General features: G+C 34.6%; 2 protein-coding genes across 2 annotated transcripts in view; one reads left to right on the forward strand and one right to left on the reverse strand.

Annotated features, from left to right (window-relative positions):
* Positions 1–15,172, forward strand: part of Mgat4a (alpha-1,3-mannosyl-glycoprotein 4-beta-N-acetylglucosaminyltransferase a) — a 46,365-nt gene extending 31,193 nt beyond the window's left edge. The window contains exons 4-7 of the mRNA XM_070636304.1: positions 6,770–6,900; positions 6,999–7,303; positions 8,034–8,292; positions 11,821–15,172. Of these exons, the coding sequence (XP_070492405.1) occupies positions 6,770–6,900; positions 6,999–7,303; positions 8,034–8,292; positions 11,821–11,853 (728 nt within the window). The 3' untranslated portion in view covers positions 11,854–15,172. The remainder of the gene's footprint in view (positions 1–6,769; positions 6,901–6,998; positions 7,304–8,033; positions 8,293–11,820) is intronic.
* A 5,302-nt stretch (positions 15,173–20,474) lies between these two features.
* On the reverse strand, positions 20,475–23,384 carry LOC139087438 (probable cytochrome P450 303a1). The gene is made up of 4 exons (XM_070636241.1): positions 22,928–23,384; positions 22,189–22,667; positions 21,053–21,282; positions 20,475–20,990 (listed from the first exon to the last, which is right to left on the reverse strand). Exons 1-4 carry the CDS (start codon positions 23,298–23,300, stop codon positions 20,549–20,551), a joined length of 1,524 nt encoding a protein of 507 aa, XP_070492342.1. The 5' UTR covers positions 23,301–23,384; the 3' UTR covers positions 20,475–20,548.
* Between the last annotated feature and the right edge of the window lie 779 nt (positions 23,385–24,163).

Genomic DNA, 24,163 nt, shown 5'->3' on the forward strand with positions numbered 1-24,163 from the left:
TTCTTTTCGTGCTAATTTGCTTTTCTTTTCTGCTTACTTTTTTTACATTCCATTCCATTCCTTATTCTTACTCATTATCATCACACACAATGTGCGAAAGAAGCGGAATGAAGTTCATGTTTAATTAAAAAAGGCGACCTCATTTTTGTGGTGTGTAAATGCAAATGAGCAATTTTTTGTGTGGGAGGTGGACGAACTTCTCTTTGTGAGGAATTTCTGTTGCTTAATAATTTATTAGGTGGAGTTCCTTGTGTTGTTTACTTTATGAATACTGTATTTTTTTGGGAGAGATTAGTGCTTTTGTACATATATTTGAATATGTTAACAAAATCAGGTTTTTTAAGGGTAATTAAGGAAGAGATTGTGTTGGAAAATGTGGGAAGAATTGGACTATTTTTGGGCTTACTTACTATTTTGGCTAGAGCGCTCTTGGGCCCATTGCCTTGCGGAGATAATATCTAAAGCCGACTCTATCCTTCGAGAGGTTCTGCCAGTTCGGAATATTAAGGACTATTGAGTTCTTTTCTACAAATTCAATCCAGGATTCTTTGGAATTGCTTGTGATAATTGAGATCCAGAGCTGTCATAGGGCTTTTAGTGGCCAAAATTTGTTTAACGAACAAGGGACCGTCAGACCTCTGCACTCAGTAGACCTACAGTTTATAGGGGGATATGACCCAATCCTTTGATTACGCTATGTAGCATATTGTCAAAGAGCCGTCTAATCACCCCTGGATTCAACTACGAATCATAAGTCCACTAAAATCAAATTAAATGCTCCTCCATTTGAATAACCCCAGAAATTAAATTTACATATTCAGTCAGACAATTTCACCACATAAAATGTTTAATATAATAAATCCAAAAGTACACTCAATCCACAAAATACATATTTACCCTCAACAAAGTTATACAGTAGCTTTAATTCATGCATAAAAAAGTTGATTCTGTTGAATATTAAAATTCAATTGAAAAATATTAAAAATTACACTTCACGTGCTGCTAGATAAGGACTTCTTTTCCCATTAATTCAACCGAAATTCATTCAATAATTGTCCCCCATTCATGCGCAATGACTCAAAAGAATAATAACGCGAAATTTTTTCGTCACTTGAGACTTGATCATAATAATTTTTTATGTCCTTCTTCCTTCAAATGAATTTTTCATTAGCACAAACCCAAGTTACTAATCTATTTTTATCACTACTGTCATTTCACTTCATTAAGCAAGGTGTGCTTTGTTGGGCTCGATGACTTGAATAAGAGAGCTTAACAGTTGAGGACAAATGAATGAATAGAGAGGATTACAGGCATTGTGAATTGATACAAATTGCTGTTGATAAAAAAAAGAATGAAAATTGTTTCTATTCAGACAATTATTATTGTTCTGTAATTTAAGTCATGTCAAGTCTATTGGAATTAAAAGAAAGACACAAAAGTCATTAGTGTTTGGTTTTTGGGATGTATGAAGGCTTTTCCGGGAGGTATATGATGTAGGGATGGTCGACAAAACTGTCAAACAGCAAATCCGACTACAGGATAGCGTAACTCTGGTGCCAATCCAGATTCTATCAAATCCGTCCTCAAGTCTCAGTCAAGTCAACCTTCAGCCGCATTCTCAGTCAATTCTCCTTCATGTGCTTCCCGGGTTTGACTCTATGACGTCTTAATCATCAGAATGATATGTGAATCCTAATAATTATTGTAAATTTGATACTAATTTGAGATTCTTTTATTACAATTGAGGTTAGGGGTGTGCTGGGTAAAATTATGTGGTCGAGTAATTAAGTGTGAAGCAATTAAAAATGTTATTATGCCATCAAAAAAGAGAGCCACAACAAACGTTTATTGTGTGGCTTCTATTTATAGTCAATATTTTTTTTTTGGGCTTCAGTGCGCAATAATCCTTGTAATATGGTTGTTTGATGTATGTATGGAAATTGAACCTTAAATGTGAGATGTCACGCAGAATGATGATATCTGGGCAAGGTTATTGTCTGTTTTTTTAGTAGAACAGGCTGTGGATTAGTCGGAATTATGCCTGGTAGTAAATTTAGCATTTGTTGAACTTAATATAGAATTTATAGCTTATATCTAGACATACGGTTGATCAGATCTCAAAGTCGATCCAAATCAGCATGAAAAAGTCGACTTGACTAATTAAATATTCGAGTTGGCTTCGTGCTCTGTAGTCGACTAGTCGCACTCTGTTCTACTTAGGTTTGCAAGCATATCAAGGTCATCTGATGTCTATGGAGCAATAAATTCAATTAAATTGTGACTTAATGTGTGGGTCAAAATCCAGGAAATCTATTTAAAAAGCCAAAGTCCTGAAAAAGCTCGAAATTGAATCAGGGTTTGTCGAATTTTCGTCCAACCGAATCGACTCGTCCAATCGACTCATGTTTTTGAATTCTGCTTTATAGATGTAATGTCTTGAGAATTGTGTGAATCCTTGTCATGCCGATAAACACTCTATTATAATGATTAAGAAATCTGTCTCTAGTGGGAATCGAACCCACGTGCTCACATAATATTGACACAGATATCCGGTCGGATTTCCAACCTCTCGGCTACAAAAGACTTGCACAGGCAGATTTGCCTTTATAATTCCAGATTCCTTTAAGTTCTCGATAGCTTCAATGCCCTAGCTCACTTTAATATCAAGCCATTTCAGTTTATGTCTAAGCTCATATCCTAGCTCATATTTCATCCTTTATTAACCAAAGGATTAAAATTCAGCAAGCATGATAACAACAAATCAAGCCATTTCAAGCACATAAAACATTTTTTATAGATATTCATTGATATTGATAATCCATACCGACAAAAAATATATATTACACATAAAAAATCAAGAGTCTTCTTCAAATCCCTCGAATAATACGTGCTCAATTCTTGTATACACCTGCAATGACAATACTTTCTCGTCTATCTCGATATTACAGTGATGACTTTTTATTCTCGAGAGTAAAATAAAGCATTGGCAATAAGAGTAGGACAAGAAAAAGCACTTGAAAATGATAAAAGGCATTCAAGTACCAGTGAGACAGACACGAAAAAAAATTGTAGGAAGTAGAAGAAAAAAAATTCTAATTTATTTTTTCTGTTCCTTACTATATTGAATGATATATTTTTTACGTGTCAGTTTTGCTTCTCGTTTTTTTCACTTTTATGTGCCATCCACTGATTGCTTCCGAGAAGATGTATAATATTATATTATCATGAAAAAATGGTGCACAGAAAAGTGTGATGTGAATAAGAAGTTCAATTAAGTTTTGCAGCTATTCAATTTGAGGATCCTTCGTGGAAATTGTGAAAAAAATCTTATTAAGAATTTTCTTCTTCTTTATTCAATTTTTAGCTTGGGTTTTGGGATGTAGTGACTTGTGAACTTGTGAAAATGATTGTGATTTTGGAAATATGTTGTGTCTACTTCAGATAGTATTTTGTGATTTGAGAGGCATTTTGGGATCTGTTGATAGCGGATTTGGAGACAGCATCGCAGGGACGTGTTCTGGTGGATGGGCTGGGTGTCAAAACTCCTCAGGAACACTTATAGCACTTATAGACTTAGTTCCATATCATTTTCATTTATTTCACTCAGATACAAGATCAATACGTGGAATTGAAGAAGTCAGACTCCAAAGCTGGTCAAATGTCACTAAATACACCGCTGGCAACCGAGCTATGTCCCGGGATATCCTCCTTACTATTCTATCCCAGTTGCTCCTTCAACTCCATTAATCTATAATGACATTTCCACTCCAACTACATTTTCAATCATCCTCAAAACTAGAGCAAACAAACCTCATTTTCAAAAATTTATTAAAAGCAAACCTTCATGCTGCACAAAATACACAATCTAATTAGCGCGAAATGTCTCTGAGGCATAAAAATTTCAATAAATTTTTTTAATAAGCTCATGTTACGTCAGGGACCAAAATTAAAATCCTGTGGTTGACTATCGATATATATTTTTGGAACATGTCCATGAAACTTTTACATCACTCAGGCAACATACATATTTTTTATGTGTTCATTGCCTTGATATATCTGTAGATTGGAAAAAGTATTTAATCTGTTTTAATTCGGGGATTCTCATGGGATATATGGGATTAAACTTGGATTAAACATTCGTGGATGTTGGGTTAATTAATGTTTTTAAGGATAGATTAGTGTTTTCCAAAATTCTTTGTAAAACGGCACAAATTGGTAGTGAGACATGACCAAAGTCACACACGGCATGCAGTTCATGTTAAATTTAGTGCCGCGGCACACGGTTTGGACAACAATGTGGTTGACTGAAGAATTTTTAAAGATGAGTGTTCGACATCGGATATAAGGATGTTGCCCTTATTTGGAAATTTACTGGATACAACACTGATCAGTGGCTCTGTCTATGGGCCCAATTCAAATGTGCATCACAAATCCTCTGAATATACCCCATGCGGTTCTTTAAATTCTAATCACTAACTTCCTTACTTACTCCGTTAGCCTTACAGATCATTTGTGAACCACTGCCTTTCTCAGATCGTTCCTTAAGCTGGTTTTATCGCTGGCTTCCGTATCCCAAATTTCAACCCCCAAATCTAGCCCAAATGCGCTTTAATCCACCAAAACCATTCTATGCCATAAATTCAATTCTTTCTCACAATTTCCATCACAATGTCAATTTGTTCCCATTCAAAAACTTTCGTCTATTCTTCGTATCTTCTTTCATCTTTCCTTTGCATCCATTTCCGTCTTTGATTTTAACAAAATAATCGGAAATGTGAATGAAAAAACATTTGTTTTTATCGATGATTTTGGACAATAACAAAAAATTCTTGCTTTTTTTATCTTTGTTTGACTCCAACTGTGCTGTATACTCTTCTTATTGACCCATATCGACCCATTAAGTATGGCAAAAAATTCAAACCATGGAAACAATGTAATTTACGCAAAATGAATAGAAATGTTCGTGTTTTTGAGGCTGATGAGAGCCTTTATATCTGATTATGATAATGTTGGAAGCATTAAAAATAGAAACAATGTTGAATTGAGCCTAATTTAGATGTTATTGATTTTTTTTCCAGTTGGATTCAGGGGATTTAGATAAAAAATTTGTGAAAATCCAATTTAATTATGAAATTTAAGCATAAATTGAATATATTCAGCATCAACATTCACTTCACCCAGCAGACCTTCATTAAAATGTAGAATAAATCAATTGCATTTAAATTAATTCAGTCCAGCCAAGGCTGAACAGTCACAAACTCAAAATAATATTCATATTACATATAATATGTTATTAATATTAATGCAAAACTGATGTTGTATACATCCATATCAGAATAAATTTTATTAAAACCATTGGCATTACATTGAATTTATTCGAATTTATTATTTTAAAAATATTTGCTCTGATGGCGGCTTTTAATGAAATCGATGTAATGTGTGTATCAGAAATGGGCTTTAATGACTTTTAGATGCAATTTTTCGGGGGTTTAGGCTCTCAGAACTGCTATCAAATTGATGAGATCAGTACAGTATTGGTCGCACACTTTAGTAGGCAAAGAATATGCTCCTGATAGCTTACCGTAAATATACTAGATGGGCACGCTTGTCAGCATATTCTGCATTTGAGAACTTTGTTAGCCATGCAGATCAATACTTGGATAGCATTGACGAAGAATTCTCCAGACTAAATTGAAATCCAATCGCAGATCATGCTTACGACGACCTGGGACCGAATATCTTACTTTTCCGTTGTGCTTCTCGGAGTTACCATATTTAGAGAGCTACCACTTGCCAATTACCAGAATTAAGTATCCCAAAAAGCACAAGTCGGGTGTTTCATTTTTTTTCCTGGCTGGTGAGCACGAGGACCCATTGCCGTGCGTAGGGAATGACTGAGGAAAATATCCTTTGGAACCTTCTGCCAGTTCGGGATATTGAGAACTCTAGCGTCCTTTTCAAAACATCCAATTCATGCACAATTCGGTTAATTGATTCAAAATCCAACACAAGGTCAGGTTGGCTCTATCATATTGCCGGATATTAAACGAATCTGGTACCAAATCAGAATCACGCCGACCTTTGACCGTATTATTAATCAATTAACCGATTTAGGCTATTCAGATTCAATCAATTGGAATCCATGACCTCCTTCAGTTGATGTTTGAAACAGGTTTATCGCTGGCTTCCGCTTGTTATTTTGCAATACCAAATGCTTTCAGATTTAATTCTGCCTTTATCAAGTGCAGTAAACTAACCAAAATTCAAGTTTGACTAAAATTCAAATTGAAGTTTGTTCAATACTAGTTGACCTAGTACATTTACAGACTTGCGACCTATCCTAGCAAGAGCGATTTCAACACTTTAAAATTCCGCTTTAAAAAAAATAAAAATTTTTCCATTTAAACATCCAACAACAAATTAATTTATCATTCCGACATTTTTCACATCATATCTTTCATAGCACGTCAATTATAAAGTCATGATAATGCCAACTTAAATAATATTTTAAAATGTCACGCGACAATTCATGTCCTTTTTTTTTATTCCTATAAATCGTCACACAGTAAGAGTACTCAAGTCCTAAATGGCCTGGTAGCCATTCATCATATAAAAAAAAAGTTTTTAATTTTCATGTAATTGCAACCTACATCAACATGATTAACATGGCATGTCCTTTTTTTACACACTTTGCTTTTCCATGTCCGCTTGACTTTAATTTATTATGACTGTAATAATCTTTTTTATTGTTCCTTTCTTATCTTTACAGGCAAAATGTTCAAATCAGCAGAATTGCCATATCTCATAACATTTTTCCAGATGTTCTATAACGATAAACCTGTGGATTGGCTACTGGATCATTTAATTTCGACAAAAGTTTGTAATTGGGATAAGGATATGGTAAGACTTGACAAGCTTTTCACTTCCATTTTTTCACTAACTTTGTGTCTTTTTCTTTCCATTAAATCTTATTACGTACGGTCGCTTCATTCACGTAGAAACATTGTAAGACCGAAAAAGCAAAGCTTTGGATTCATTACAAGCCATCGCTATTTCAGCACATTGGTATGACGTCGTCGTTAAAGGGCAAAGTTCAAAAGCTTAAGGATCGACAATTTGGTAAAATTCCAGCATTCTATCCACATAAAAATAATCCAGCTGCACAAGTACGAACACAAATAATGCCTTACAAATCATATACGTTAAATAAAGCTTATACTGGAGAGTCATTCTTTTGGGGATTGTTGCCTCAATCTGGCGATTATTTAGAATTTATATTTAATCAACCAACAGTCATTAAAAAGTAAGTTGAGATGATTTTGGAGATGTAATTAGGAATGGTGGATGTGTGAAATCTTTAGCTAATTCCGGAAGGCATGTGACACAGGAATTGGTGAAAATCCAGCTTTAGGTCAATGCGACTATGATCCTAGGCCAGATTCGAAGAAATCCGGCTTCAAGTAAGTGCCAAGTCAGTCTGGGACCGGATTTTCGGACATTTCTACGTCATGTGTCTTACACGAATGTTGACAAGCTAGTGACAGCAAGTGACAAAAACTTGCTGATTGCTATCTGCTGTTAACATCTACAAATTGATGATAGTTGAATTAAGTTTGCTAAAAAAGCATGAAATGACCGGGTTCTTATATTACCCGGGATACGCTATCCGGGATACGCAACTCTATCCTAACCGGGATAATCTACTCTATCCTAAGCGGGTAGGCATGGCTTACCTAGGATACTCGACCTAACTTAACCCTGACCCATCCCCAGGGGACCTAACAATTTGACTATCACTTTCTACCATCATTCCTGATTATGTCTCTTGATAATATTCCCGAGTGGCGCAACATAGTGACCAAAACACCAAAAGTTCGTCAAAAGGCTTCAAAAGAACATAGAGCCACCCAAGGCGCTTCGCCTTGTCCATTTTGACGCCAAAACAAACAACTTCACCTCACCATTCCTCTCGGGCTAATTTTAATGCTCACATCCATAACCTTTTTCATATTTCTTTACTTTATTTACATTAGATACCTATTCCGAAGCGGAAACCATGAACATCCGTCAGATAGATTCTATAATACAACCGTTGAGGTTCTACCCGATCAGTTAAGTGAAGAGTCAATTGTATGGCAACAGTACAATACAACAACTGATGGATATTTAATTATTGGAGGCTTTAATGCATTCGGCATAGCGGAAGGAAATGTTGATAGTCGAATGGGAAAGTTAAGAGAATTGAGACTGCATGTTCATAGTGAAAGTGAGAATTGGGTGATTTTGAGTGAAGTGAGTATATAAGAAAATTTAATTTAAATTATTGGAAGTGGAACTTAATTTTTTTGAATTGGAATGGCTTACCAGAATTGCACAAGAGGCAGCTGTGACAGGCAAAAACCATACAAATTCTTGATAATTTGTATGGTTTTGAAAACAATCTGGTTTTAAAACCATACAAAAGCCAGGCATCTGTGACTGGCAAAAACCGTACAAATTCTTGATGATTTGTAAGGTTTTGTAAGAAACTTAGTTTTCAAAACCATATAAATTATCAAGAATTTGTACGGTTTTTGTCTGTCACAGGTGCCTGATTTGCAATATTGTAGCTTTATCTTAGTCCAATTTCAATGTCTTGACATGAACCAACTTCCAACCCTTAAAAATCCGAGAAAATATTTTTGATAGTCACTATCACATGACACTCACATGACACATTTTATGTCCCTCATACTACATATTCCGACTGCACAGCAGCAACTTTCTCTGATTACCGTAAAATCGTATAAATATTGTCATGAAATACACCCTTAAGATACTTTGATGAAGTCAATATTTGTACAGTATGTTCAAGTAGATTTATCTACCTGATATAAAAAAATTGTCTATTGACAGAATGAGTGATGCAGCATTGCTATAAGCTTTAGAAATATAAAAAAAAGCACAGACGGTTGTTTATCGAATGGTGTAAAAGTTTTTCAACCATACTGAAACTTTTTGAAGTAAAACTGTGAATATTTTTTGATGCTTGAGCTGATAAGATCCACATAAGCTTCATGATGAGCTGGATTTACTAGAGATTTGTAAATAGTGAAGCTATTTATAAGCTTTTTTTACTATGCGAAAAATGGAACTAGATTTAGACAATGTTTAAGGGAGATTGACAGTGCAGGACATACTTAGAAGATGTTCACGGCAATGATTATACTTTAACAGGCAGGGAGCATGCTTTTATAGTACAGAAAGGCTACCCCGAATAGCACAAGGCGGCAAAAAAAGACGCAAGTCGGTCGTGCAACCGGTGTTCGCGGCACGACATTACGTCGACGCGGCGGCGACGCAAAATTCACCTTGGCGTCGACGCAGCGGCAACGCAAAATTCACCTTGGTGGCGACGCAAAATTCACCTTGGCGGCGACGCAAATTCACCTTGGCGTCGACGCAAAATTCACCTTGGCGTCGACGCAGCGGTTATAAATGAAGAAAATTGTGATTCGACGTACAATTTTATTTCGCGTCAATTTAGCGGCGTTTTGTACGGCGAAACTCATTAGTATAAAAATCTTTGAAGTAAATAAGTGAAAAAATAAAATATTATGAATTAGTGCAGAATTGAGTGGTAAAGTGAAGAAAAAAAGATCAAATTTAAGAAATTAGAAGCCAACTTATAATATTTAGTAAAAGTAAGTGTAATTAAGGAGTTAATTATTAAAAAAACGATAAAAAACGTAAGTATAAAAAAAAAACATTCCCAAAAAAAAAAAATTTAATTAAATTTAAGCCATTTTGCTTTTTCACTTATATAATATGAAAATGTCTTATATAAATATGATTATAAAATTTTTTTCACTAATTATTTATCTTCAATGTAGGTAACTGATAGCAAAATTTTAAAAATGTTTAATTATAAATTTAATTTGTAATAAAGATCTAATAAATCCATTCTTTAATAAATAGAATTTTGTAAAAATGATTATTGTTTATGCTTTTATTGTTCATTTTTTTCAGTGTCGTTAATTAATAAATTTATGCTATAATAATTTCAAAATTCAAACCGACGTAAAGTAGTCTCCAGGGCGCCGCCGTTTTTTTCGCGGGGCCGCGCTCCCATACAAATTTTTCGCCGTGGCGGCGACGCCAGGACCGCCTTGCGTGGTTTTCTGCGTCGACGTGGCGGCGACCAAATCGGTACGAAATCCGCCCCTGGAAAGACGTCACGGCGCCGCCACGTCAAATGCACGGTTTTGTGTCGCCGTGACGGCGCCGTCACGGTATTTTCTGTCGATTCGCAGTGCGGCGAGCCGCACTTTTTCGACGTAGCGTCGACGTGACGGCAACGCTGTGCTATTCGGGTACTAAGGTATCTGAAATGGTATCTTTGCCTGTTTAGGATAGTTGTGAGTAGCTTTGCTAGTTTATTTGGGCATACTCTTAAAATTGAGTACATTGAGGTCAGGTTTCTTGTCTATTAAGTAGTCATAGACAGAATTCGGACCAATTTGGAGAACTATTGGTATTTAAGCATGTAGACTGGGTTTTAATCTCATTTTGAACCTGAATAATTGAGTTCAATAGATTATGGCTTCATATCCTTAATTTAAATTGGTCTAAATCCTGTTTTATCTGATCCAGACATGGTTATTCCCCTATTTTGGCAGCCATACGGTCGCCTAACGAAGACAGCATCCATTTTACATTAATAAGAGGCTTAGCGGAGCCTTTATAGCTCTGAGACCGAACCTTGTTCATTTTTGTCGCTCAACGTTAGCAAGTGACTGAGCTTAGAAACCTCTTGTCTCTTTATCGAGTACCCATATCAACTGAACAATCAAACAGCCTCAAAAATTGTAAATCATAACTCTTTATTATTGTTTACATTTAATTTCTTTCTCCGCATTGCTCAAAAAACTCTCTTTTGCCATATAAACAAACACTCTTGTTTATGCAGCTGCATATTGTCAAAATGAAAACAACCTCAATTCTAAAGAAATCCATCAGACAATAAAATTCTTAATTGACTTTAAGGCAAAAGAAATTTAAAGTTTCTCATCTCCCATTCTGTGTACATTCTTCATTGAAATGAACTTTAATCTTGTAGACGGGGACCTATTATTATGCAAATTGCACTCTGAGACATAACAATCTATGGCATCTTCTTCCCCGACATAATAATTTGAAACAATGTTGCAGACATTTATTTACCTTGAGATGTGTTTGGGGATGTGCATAAATGATGTTTGATGTTGAAATATATGGAGATGGATATTGAGACTGCTGATTGAATTGATCAAAAGTGACATTTACGGCTCTTTTCTATTCTCATTCTAATTACATCACCTATGATCCGTTCTAACACGCAATATTGTCTAAGTTCCTAGTTCCCGTCATTAAACTGCTACACTTAAGAAGTCATTGTATCTAAACTTGCGAGAAGTCATTTAAGCTGATGATGATGGGACTCGAACCTAGAATTTCAAATTCAATATCAACTTTCGTGATCTACTTCTTGGCAAGTGAGCTATCAAGACAATTTTGCTTCCTTCTTTTGATTCTGCTTTTAGCAAATCCTATAACAATGAACGACCCCAGCACCAAAGGAGCAAAGTCCCAATATCTTGAATAATTGAGAAAGTCTGCGTCTAAGACTCAATTAAATTTCAATTCAAACTTTTTGATTCAAAACTTTTTTATTTTTTGCCAGAAGAAAAATGATCAGTAAGACAAATTTGTCCATAAAAAAGCCACAAAAACGACAGAAAGTTTCAAAATTCCAATTTAAACTTTAAATCTTAATAGCTTTTCATTTTTTATCATTCACAGATTTTTCTACAGGATGATAAGACTACAAGCTGACAGAATCACTGAGACAAAAGTGCTTTGTCGATGTTTTTGCGGGATAAATTAATGCTAATCCTCCAAAGATTGCCACATAGATAAAAATAAAGTCTTTTTTTTTTGTTTTTTTGTTAAATTATGTATAATGCAGTAGATGTAGATGCAGATAAACATTTTATATAGCAAAAGTCATTCGGAGAAGCAGAGTAAATCCATTTTTTTAAAAAATCATATATGCAAAATGTTTAAAAGCAGAAACTCACCCATTGCTGATTAATGAGATGAAGCAGCATTATACTATTTGAATATAGATATTATATACAATATGATGAGTGTCCTTTATAACTTGGAGATATTATTGATTGTCAGCAGTTGTAGGAAGAGAGGCTGAAGATTTGTTGATTGCGGATTTATGGGTTGAGCTGAAAATTGAGCTGCAAAATGAGAATGTCTTCAGAATAGTTGTAAATCTTTACTGAAATTAGAAATAACCAAGAGATTAAATTGAATAACCTTCAATTAGGTCGAAAAAGAGTTTCGCCCAGCAGACTTGGCTTTAAAGTAGAGTTGGAATCGGTAGAATCCGGCTATAAAGTCAGAGATACGTCGAATTGATGACATCGAACAGGTTTGAAAAGAAATTAATTTTTGAAAATTTTCAAAGTTTACTTTGATGCAAAGATCAAAGTCGACTTAGATTTTGAATGAAAAACTCGTCTTGACTCAGCTCGACTCGGTTCGACTCAGTTCGATTCGGCTAGGTTCGACTTGGCTCGACTCGACTCAGCCCGATTCGGTAGGTTCCGCTCGGCTCGACTCGACTCAGCCCGATTCGGTAGGTTCGGCTCGACTCGAGTCGATTCGGTTCAACTCGACTCAATTCAGCTCGACTCGATTCAGTTCGACTCAACTCAATTCGGTTAGACTCGATTCGGCTAGGTTCGGCTCGGCTAGAATCGACTCGGTTCGACTAAATTTAGTTCGGCTCGACTCGATACGACTCGATTCGTCTCGACTTCGAATTCTGCAAAGATGCAATCACGATTAATCCAACCTCGACAGTTCATTTTTGTAAAACTCAAACTGAATTTAACAAGCATAATAAAATCAATTAGCTGCACTCAAAAATATTTCAAGTTATATTGGATGCAATTAAATTATTTGCAAAGCACCTTGAGCAAAAAAAAAAAAAATAATAAAAATAATTGTTAAAATGTGTTTTTTTAAAAACTGTGATAATGAGGAGACATTGATTGATATGATTGAAGATATAAACGAGGAATTTTTTGGCACTAAGAATGAGAATATCGAAGATAAAAAAAATGGAATTAAAACAAGAAGGAATTGAGGAATTTTTTTTTATATAAGCAAAGTTGAAGCAACAATATCAATAATTGTGGTGGTTCTTAATATACGTGTAAGTAGATGAATTTTTTTGACGGAAAAGGAAGATAAAGAAGAAAAAAAAACTCAATAATCATCAAATGCCTACTCCTTTTTAAATTATTATAATAAATTATTATATTTGCTATAAGATGATGATGATGATGATGAATGTTAGACTAATGAATAACTTGAATAATTCTAGACGTAACTAAATAATCTCCAAGATGTTGTTATTGAGGCCTCTCGTAAATAAGATATTAATATATACTTTTTTTGAGTGGGGTCCGTTCATTTATTCCGGAACGTGTAAAATCGAGTTTTACGATGATCAACTTCTACCGTCCTCAACTTTCTCCGCCCTCCTTCTCCGTCTTCATGAAAGAAGGCGTGACAGAATCTCAATTCTTACAACTCACCACTTCATCCCCGCCTATCATCCCTTCACCACCTTCTTGCCCCTTTCACCCTTTCAACGCCCCCTGCTCACCCCTTTACGCTCCCCCCTTACAAGTCCCACTTCAGAGCGTTACGTAATAAGTGAACAGATCAGTCCAAAATAAATTTTTTAAATAAACCTCAATTTGAATGATAATTATTGTTTAATAAATAAATAAAATATTGCGAGATGGAATTTTTTATCCTGAGCTGTACATTATGGTAATGGCCATCGTATGGCAACCATGCCGTGAGTCATACAAAAGTAGGGATTTCAAGCCCGGGATTGAATTGTATGGAATTGTGGAGAGTTCGAAGTCGATTGAGATTTTATATGGAATAGTTGACACGACTCCATATAAAATTTGAGTCGACTCTGAGCTCTGGAATCACGGAAGCAATCCTGATATTCAGAACACTTTAAAACTAAGATCAATATTTAACCGATTTGTGCTATTTAGGATCAAACCGAGACATAGGAGTATGAAAATGAAGAAGTTGTTGATGGCAGTTTAAGAGTCCTTACTTACAATTGAGTTGCCATACGTCATTACCATTATGTTCTGCTCGGGTTTGACATAAAAGACATAACTTGAGTGATACAAATTGAGGAGGCTCCACTAAACCACATTTACTAACACTAAATGAAGTCCCACTACATGTAGCATCCATGTGCTATCCATATGGGAGCCATGTGGCTTTCACGTGTCATCCATGTGACAACCAGGTGGTATCCATGTGGCAACTACGTGACATTCAAATGACATCAATGTGATAACCATGTGGCATCCATTTAGTGGTATTCACGTTGCATTCATTTAGTATGGATAAAATAGGTTTAATAGATCCTTAAAAATCTTTTGCGGAGCCTTCTTCACTTGTGTCACTCGGTTAAGCAAATAATAACCTCAAAAATGCCACTTTATTTGGTAAGATAATAAAATATTTGCGTTGTTAATTACTTTTGTTGGCTTATTACTATATTTTGGTTCTGTACATTTTAAAGAATCTTCAACAGCTTATAAAGTAATGATCGATTGGATCATACAAGCAGTCAATCATGTGAATCTCAAATTCAAATGAATCGATAATTTTTTGATTAAAATTGATTTGCTGATTAAATCCTGGATATGAAATTCTCAATACTAAATAGTTACATTCTTAAAATTGTTGCTTGATATTAGTTTATATTAAATCTAGTAGAATTGGATTTTCGAAATTATTTGAGAAAATGTCAGACTGTAAACTCAGTAACTAGCAGATCTTGATCCTAAAGTATACAAAAACTTATAATATATTAACTTTAGAGGTTAGGTGCCACCTCGATATTACCAATTTCCGGATCTAATGAGAAGAAAATCCAGTTTAGAATCATTCCTAATCATCACGAATTATTGGCTTTAAATTGTTAATAAAATTATTTAATTTAATTTATAATAAATTTCAATATTAATTGGAAAATTTCGTTATTATTACGAACTAATTTGAAAATATTATGCAGAGTATGGCTATCTCAAAAATGACCATTGATATTTTTAAAAAAAAAAAATTGTTGTTAAAATTCAAATTATTATTTTGTCCGTTAAATTTTTTCTAATTTTAAAGAGTCGTTAAAGTTCAAATTTTTTTTATCCGTTACTTTTACTTTTTTTCGTAACGTAAATTTTTATTTAAAAAAAAATGAGTTCGAAATGTTCGAATTTTTCGGACAATCTAATGTCGAAACACTCGAATTTGAGACGGCCACACTCTGAAATTATGTAAGATCTTAACTTAAAAATTGCTTTAATTATCTAGATCAGTGGTGAACAACCTGTGTGTCGCGACAACTTTTTGGAATGTCATGAACCGTTTGCCGTGTGCAGTCGATCGATACCTTACACGGTATATAGTTCATGACAATTCAAAGATTCTATTATGTGTCGCAACACACAGTTGGCCCATCACTGCTCTAATGTATTCATTTTATTAACACATTATATTACAAAATTTAGTATGACGTAATGAACATTAAACAAGATCTGATATAATCCAGTTCATATAATGCAATTCGTAAATAAATCAAATTTTTCATGAAATCTTAACTTTTTGGATCTTATTTAAAATTTTAATTTCAAAAATATAAAAAAGATGAAAAAAAGATCGAATTTAAAAAGCAAATTTGAAAACCTTATTGAGAAATTAATAAACAAATAAAATTGTTCTTCTTATAAAAAAACGAGAAGTTACTTACGTATAGAAATGTATTATTTCGTGATGGTGACGAACCCGAGAGACACAAATGAAGATGAGTCTGGCACGTAGCTTTTAAGGCTGTGTTTAAAATTCTTTTTATCACCAAATGAAAGTTGACTTCATTTGGCAGTCAAATGGCTGTCAAAATAGGCCATATATCACCATTTGGAAGCCTATCCAAGTGGCTACCAAAATTAGACGGCTTCCATTTGGTTCTTTATAGCCTATTTTGTCAGTCAAGCGGAACAACTTCCTAACCAACTTGACCATTACCGCTTTTACGCTGCATTCGGAAACGACTACCATTTGATGTTAATTAAGGAGGATTAAGAGATCCTTCAAGGCTCCATGACGTAGCCTTCTTCACATGTGTCACTCGGGCAAGAAGAATTATTAAATTGAATTAAATTTTTTGCTACTAGACGAGAACTGAAAATCAAAAAAAATAATAAAAAAAAATGTTAAATAAATAAAGGAACGAGATATCAGATGGGGTTGAACTGTTTGGGTACGTGGGAAGTGAAAAAAACATAAAATTTTTTTGTAAAGCTTAAAAGTTAGCTAAAAAAAATTATCCGTAAGTGTTTTAAATGGACAAAAAAAAATTCCCCATAAGTGTGAACCTTTTTACCCTACTTATAAAAATATCTAATAAGTTTGCTGGGTATTATTATCCGATGGATATTCATCCGAGATAAAAACAAAAAAAAAGTGAATGAAATAAAAAAAGTGTGAATTTACAGAAATTAAAAATCTCTTTTTTTGGTCCTTTTTGTGCCTTTTTTTATGATTTTTCAGCTAATTAATTATGAGGTTTGTGCATAAATGACGTGTATTGATGAATTGTCAACTCTAATTCCTACTCCTACTTCTTATTTCCGGATGTTTATGCTATAAATCCTATGGAGCTACAGATCATGTAGCTTTATGATCTCAAAATGACTTTTTAAATCAGCCCATGTCAGATGCATGTTCCAACTTGACAGTTTACTTTCCAGGTATTGGCACATATTCAAACCTTGTCATCACGCAGGTACGGCAATTTACTTAGCGCATAGTGTCAAAATGTTTTCTCCAATTAACCGTCAATTCGGTGCTTACTATACTACCAGTTAAGCGCAGGACAATTTTACAAAGCATTAAATAATGGCCAATAAATCAAACAGCCCACTATGTTTGTTAGCACAAAAACTACGTCGCCGTATTCACGGTAAGATACAAATTCCCGAAGATAGCGCGACGGTGGATTTCGACACAATTTTAGGACAACTTGCTTGTAGTTTGCCGTATTGTGCTGTCCATGTTAAGTAAGCCAAGCATCCAAACCCGACTAGCTTGACGAACTCCAACAATAATTCCAATAAAATAATTAAATCATCTACAAAAAGTCCCCAACTCCTTACTTCTGATAATAAAACTTCGTGTTCAACTGAAGCGTATACAAAATTTATTTCATTGGAACCAATTGCCAATTATCTTTCAATTGCTTAAATAAAACGAGTAAGGATATTTGTAAATACTAATATTTTCTACTTGATTAACTTCATTTAATTGGTTCTTCATACTTCTAATATTGTATTTTTTTTTACTTTATTATTTCTTTGAAATTCAGTGAACTGTGAAAGAAGTTGATGTAAATTGAGTCAGCAAGTCATAGAGATGGAAGATTGATGGATATGTATTTTCTCATTTAAAGTCATGGATATTTGCTGTAGGGATTGAAATTTAATAAAGAAAAGACTTAGGACTTGATCAAATGAAGCATCTCGTGCTGTTCCATGATATCGTTGGCGACCGAGAATTGTGCCTGCATAAGGACAACAAAGGCTACAGTAAAAGCCTGTCCAAAGTACCTCTTCTAATGAGTAGCAGCCTCACAATCAGGCTAAGGATGCAATGGCTTACAATCCAACAATAGGAAACTCATTTTATGTCCTCTTCCAGTTGTCACTTGAAGCTGGCTTGCTTCTGCCAACTTCCAATACTGCCTATATCAACAAATTCCATTTCAAGAATGCTTCGGTCACCCACAAGATCATTTTACAATCTCAAAATCAGTTTCAAAGATGCAAACAATTCCATCAAGTAAGTCCAACAAGCAAGAGCATCCCAAACATCCATTCACATTCCTGTGCTGTTCAACATGACATCATCTTTATTACTTTTAAAAATATTCTCATAAACCAACATCTATTCTACATACGAACATAATTCTAGTAATTTTACATCAGTCTTCATCCACTACAAAAGTACACATTCGAGCTACCGGAACGATAAAGTCAGTAAAAAGGAAAGGCGGAAGGTAAATACACTTTATGTACGTTACCATCTAAAATATTTGACTTTTGCATTAAAAAGTTCAAAGTATGTAGAAACTGGCAATAAAGAGATTTCCTTTAAAAAATACATAAAAATTTGAATTTTTTTTTCTTTGCATGTTGTGTCAGGGGTGTAGCTAGGAGTTAGGAGGGGATGGGGTTTGGGAGGTGAGGGGTAAGTTCGACTCATTTTAGGGATATTTTGGGATTTTTTCAGGAAAATCCCTTAAAAAATCCAGAATTTATTCCAAAATGCGGCGGGGTTCAACCCCACCTAACCCTTCCCTCCCCCTCAATACCCCCTGTTTTATATGCTTAGCCAACGATGCAAATATTTCCTTGCCATGCTTTCCAAAGCTAATGAAATTAAATGTGTGTATGTAGATGGTAAATTTTCCAGAACCCTTTGCTCTTCCAAGAAGCACTGAGGCATTTATTGTAAAACCTCAATTACTCTTAGTCATGCCTGCATTACAGGTTGGAAGAAAAAATATCCTTGCTGCTCGTTTTTTTTGCCTTTGCCTTGCTTGAAAAGCAAATAATGTTATTGATTTTTTTAATGCAAATAACCACACAAAAAATGTCATGCAAAAGGGTAATAGATCTGTTTCTGGTGACCCGAGGTGGACATGATAGATGTTGGGTTGTAATGGCTGCTTGGTGACTTTTTAATGGCTCCTTGGTAGCTTTTATTGTAAAAATTTCATTTTAAGACTTAAACAATTCAATACAAATTCATCCCGAGTGACACATAATAGCTGTAGCACTCACATGGCTGCCATACAACAGTCCAGTGGTTGCCAACCTTGATGGTTAGTAGAATTACAACACAAAGGCACCTGGGACAGACTAAAACCGTACAATTTCTTGATAATTTTTACGGTTTTGTATCAAGAATTTGTACGGTTTTTGCCTGTTTTACAACTCTGGTGGTAAGTCTCGACCAAAACCTCACATATTATACAGTTCATGACAATCCCAAGCATTTTTGGCAACACAAAAGCATACCTTGGCACAACAGTTGCCCACCCCTTTCAATAGTCCTTGTCACATACCAACCATTATCCCATTTTGACAGCTTCAATCCATCACCATGTCCAAACTTTTTTTGTTGCCTTTTTGTCACATCTCATTTCATCTCACACGTCACTCAACGTTATTGAAATTTGTTGATTTATGTAAAATTACGAGTCATAAAATTAACAGCAACAAAAAAAAATCATGTTGAGCTTTCGTGATGAAATTTTTTTAATTAAACTTTTTTTCGCAGGCATGCTTGTCCTTCAAAAAAGTCTAACATGGAAATGGATGTTTGCATAAGGAAATGTTCTTGTTGATTTAGTTATTGTTGATTTGCATTTAGAACGAAGGGGGTTGAAATTTTATTGTTGGACATGATTGTTGGATTTTTGTGAGCTGAATTTAGGTGAAAGTTGCTTTTTTATGGGTAGATAGAGAGTGGTCAATGAACCTAAAAGGGCCGTCAATGAATGAATGTAACGAATTTTGGAAATTCAAATTTTAACGGACTTTTGGCATTTGAATATCTAACGGATTTCAAAAATTCAAATCACTTATTGCGTAATGTTATTAGGATGGTAGATGAGATTTTGTTAAGCAGGATGGAGGTCAAGTGTCAAGAATCATGATTAACGAACCAGACCAAACTTAAGTCACTTTTGCTCTGACTTAAAGGATCTAACATAATCAAATACCACTAGTCGGTTAATTGACCCAAAATCTGACAACAGGCTAGTGTGACTCTGACTTCATATCTGAATGAGTTTATTCAGGATATATCCCGATTTAATTGACTAAATAACGATACTCGATGGTTTTGAGTGTATATCCAGCATTTTTAAGACATAGTTGCTGATGGATTGGGATTCCTGTAATGGCTTCTCAACTGAATATCATTAGGTGTGCAGTAGTAAGGGTTATAGAGTAGATGTGTAATTTACATGCATATGGCAAATTGTCATATAGTCAAGTAGTCCCCGATAGCTCAGTGGTAGGAGCATGCGACTAGAAATCGTAGGTCGCGGGTTTGAGTCTCACTCGTGATCAGTTAAACGGAATCATGTCTTTTTCTGCCAGATCAACAGGAATTATTAATTAAATTTTACAAAAGTCATAAGAAAATGTTTAAAAATTTATTCAAACTTTCTTAACTTTAATCCTAAGCTAACCATCACCAAACAGCTTATCAACAAATAAAAACTAACAAAAAAAAAATCAAATTCAGTCCTAAAAGCACTAAAGTATCAAAAAATTGTCATATCCTAAAACTCTCCCTAAAGACATTTATGAATCCACTTCCTCCAAACCCTTGTGTGTCCTTACTGTCTCAAAACTATTGTAGCTTCATAATCTCTAACATTCGGTGTCAAACTATCAACTGGTTCCTCAGATGGCATATCATGTCCATCGGGTATCTCAATATAAAAATTCTGTATCATTGTTGTACACAACAGGAAAAGATTTGTCCTTGCTAAAACTTCACCAATACATCGTCGCTTGCCGAGAGCAAATGGTATAAAATTGTCCGGAACTACAACATTACCATTCTCGTCAAGAAAATGTTCAGGATCAAATTTGTGTGGATTTTTAAAGTTTTTTGTATCCATTGAGGGTGACATGAATGATGATATAATCATTGTATCCTTTGGTATATCAAATCCACACAATTTTGTATCTTTTAATGCACGATGTGGAATACCGCATGCCATTTTCAAGAAAGTCCTTAAAGATTCATGCACAATTGCCTCGCAATACGGAAGGCTGCAAAAAAAAAATTATTTTTTAAAATATTTAATTCCATTAAAAATTTCATCCTTCCTCACTTGGGTCGGTCCGAGAGCTTCGGTAATCTATTACGTCCAATAACTCTATCAATTTCTTCACGTGCACGTCTTTGGACATGCGGATTGCGAGTTAAATAAAGCATCATGAAATTAGATGCATTATTTGTTGTTTCACTGCCGGCAACAAACATATCAAGACATATGCCAAGAAGTTGTAATTCACTAAAAGATTTGTGTGCTTTGCCGGATTCATCGCCAACATGGAGCACCTGTATTTGATGGAGAGAATGTAAAAAGATGTTTTTACGGAATTTTATGGTTAGAAGGGGAAGGAAGTAAACGAAGGAATTTAGGTTGAGTGACTAAAGCGCATTTTTAGGGATATTTATTGATTATTAAGAAGTATAAGTCAGGGTTCCAGTGGGGGCTGTATCCAAATGGAGGCCTGTTAACTCTGGTTCATACAGTAGAGTATGTGACCTCTTAATAGATAGTTTACATAGAGATGGACTCACAGCCTTATGAGCTAGAGATATGCTTTCTCGATATCGGCAACGGGAAATCCCGGGAAAATCACGTCCCGAGTCCCGAAAACTTCCGAATTTCGGGAAAGCATAGCTAGAGATACTGCGATTAATAATCTATTGTACCACACCCTTTAGACATACAGTTTGTAGTGGGATTTGAACCACTGACAAGCTCTGCATGTTGCAAGAGCACCAGTACGGCATAAGACATGATATACCTTGCAATTTACCCAATTATAGGTCATGCGTATAAGATTTCGCAAAGAAAATCATTCAGATACCAGTATATCCTTGTTAACTTAGCGATGGATACGCATTATGTGCCAAAGACTTCAATACTGCACACAACACATGAACCGTGCTTCATAACTAGAACTGTGAAATGGAAAAAAGACCATCAATAATTAGACATGACCTGGAGATGAACCCAGGACCTTTGGCACGTAAGTCCAACGCTCTACCATTTAGGCCACTAAAGCCAATATTCTAACATTTATTCAGCGGATGCCATCTCATCACTTTACATAGTATATCACCGACAGACAACTGATAGACTTAATAAAAGCAAATTCACCCAAAAACAACTATTCAGTCACTCAATATCCTCCAAAAATTCATTCATCAATAACATAAAATATGCCTTCAAACCTTTAAGTAAGCTTCAATAAGATCACGTGGTTCATCGGTTGGATTGAAATTCTTCTTATGCCTTTCAACTTCTTTACGCATAAACGCATGTATATTCTTATGACATCTTACATAATTCTTATAGCCTGAAGCATCAGGAGCTATATATTGTAAGAATGGAAAATGTGAAAATAATGCGCCTTTCATATCAATTGATTTCATCAAATCACTCAACATTCCTTGTAAATATCTCAATTCTTCATTATCAACATCATATCGTATGCCAGCCATGAATTGCCATAATGTATTTAAAATGTATGATGTAAGTATATTTGGCATATTGACAGTTGCTTTCGTTCCACCATGATTTTCAATCAATTTACGAAAATCATTGACACAAAATTCAGCTTCATTTTCACATATTTCAAGCATTCCTTTTCGTGCGAATCCAAATTCTTTCAATTGACGGACGATGAAGCGATGCTGTGCTTGGTGAAAATCTAAAATCACACAAAATATTTGTTGACTTTTGTACTTTATAACAGAGTTGCTAAACAGGGACCTGACACAGGCCAAAACCATACAATTCCTTGATAATTTGTAATGTTTTGTATTTTAATGGGAAAAACAGACTAAAACCATTCCTTGGTAATTTGTAATGTTTGTCAGAAAAACCATACAAATTATTAATAAATTGTACGGTTTTTGTCTATGACAGGTGCCTGTCTTACAACTCTGCTTCATAAATCACATTACATACCTTGATCTGTAAAAATAATTCCACGACGTTTATTCCACGTTCTTGTCTCATAAAATGGACCAAATGGACGTCCATCAAAGTCCGAACATGTGTAAACTTCCTTAAATGCCTTCGTCGACATCGTAAATACAACAAGATCCTTTCCAATTTTAAGTCCAATTGCGTCTTTTGAGTTTGGATATCGTTCAGCTATTTTCATCACGGCACGAATTAAGAAGCCAGTTTCTTTGCGGAGTTTAGCGAGTGTTAATAAATTGCCGATTATTGGATAGAAAATTGGTCCGTTGGGAAAATTTTTTGGTTTTCTCATTTCGCGGATGAGAAAATGGGTCAGCCATATTGTCACTAAGAGAATGATGAGATCGAGGAGCATTGTGGATTGCTGGAATGGAAAGGATTGTGGTATAAATTAAAAAATGGAATTTAAAATTAATTAAATTATGGCACGTAATGAATAATTGCAGGTGTATTATAGATTGTAATTTAACGGATTTGATGATATTTTGAATTTCAACTGTCATGATTTTTTTGAATTTTTTGACACAAAAATAGAATTGAAAACAGACTTGCGATATTTTGAAAAATGACCGTAAATTTTTGAATCAAAAAACAGAAAATTTCGTTGACCGTTAGCATTTTTTGAAATTGAAAAATACGTTACAAGCAATAAATCACTATTTTTGAATTTTTGAACCCAATTTCGAATTTTTTGAACCCAATTTTGAATTTTTTGAACCCAATTCCGAATTTTTTGAATCCAATTTCGAATTTTTTGAACCTAATTTCGAATCCTTCGAAGCCAATTTAGAATTCTTTCGAAATCAAATGGCGTAAGTTTGATTGAAAATTGAAATTTTTCAGACTTAACGGACATTTTTTGAATTCTTCAAATTTTGTTTGTTATTCAGAAAAGGTCAACAACTTCTGTTGATGAATATAAGCATGTTTAAGCATTTGAAAGCAGCTTGAATCCAAATTTTCAGCTCATTTGGTTTCAATATATCAGTTTTATGACTAAAATCAGCTCAACATAGTTGAATACCCCTTGAATTCCAATATTTCGTCAATTTTACACTTCACAGTTAAGCAATTGACTTGCGATACACAGACAAACCAGAAACAGACATGAAACTCTCCCAGTAACCATGCTAATAACTGGCAAGCACTATACTATCCACTAAAATAACTCAAATACCATCCATAAACCAAAAACTTGTACAATAAACGATTAATCCT

The sequence above is a fragment of the Chironomus tepperi genome, unplaced genomic scaffold (assembly GCF_022539635.2).
Source record: "Chironomus tepperi strain 1889 unplaced genomic scaffold, CSIRO-AGI_Ctep_v1 contig_123, whole genome shotgun sequence".
NCBI classification, from domain to species: Eukaryota; Metazoa; Arthropoda; class Insecta; order Diptera; family Chironomidae; genus Chironomus; species Chironomus tepperi.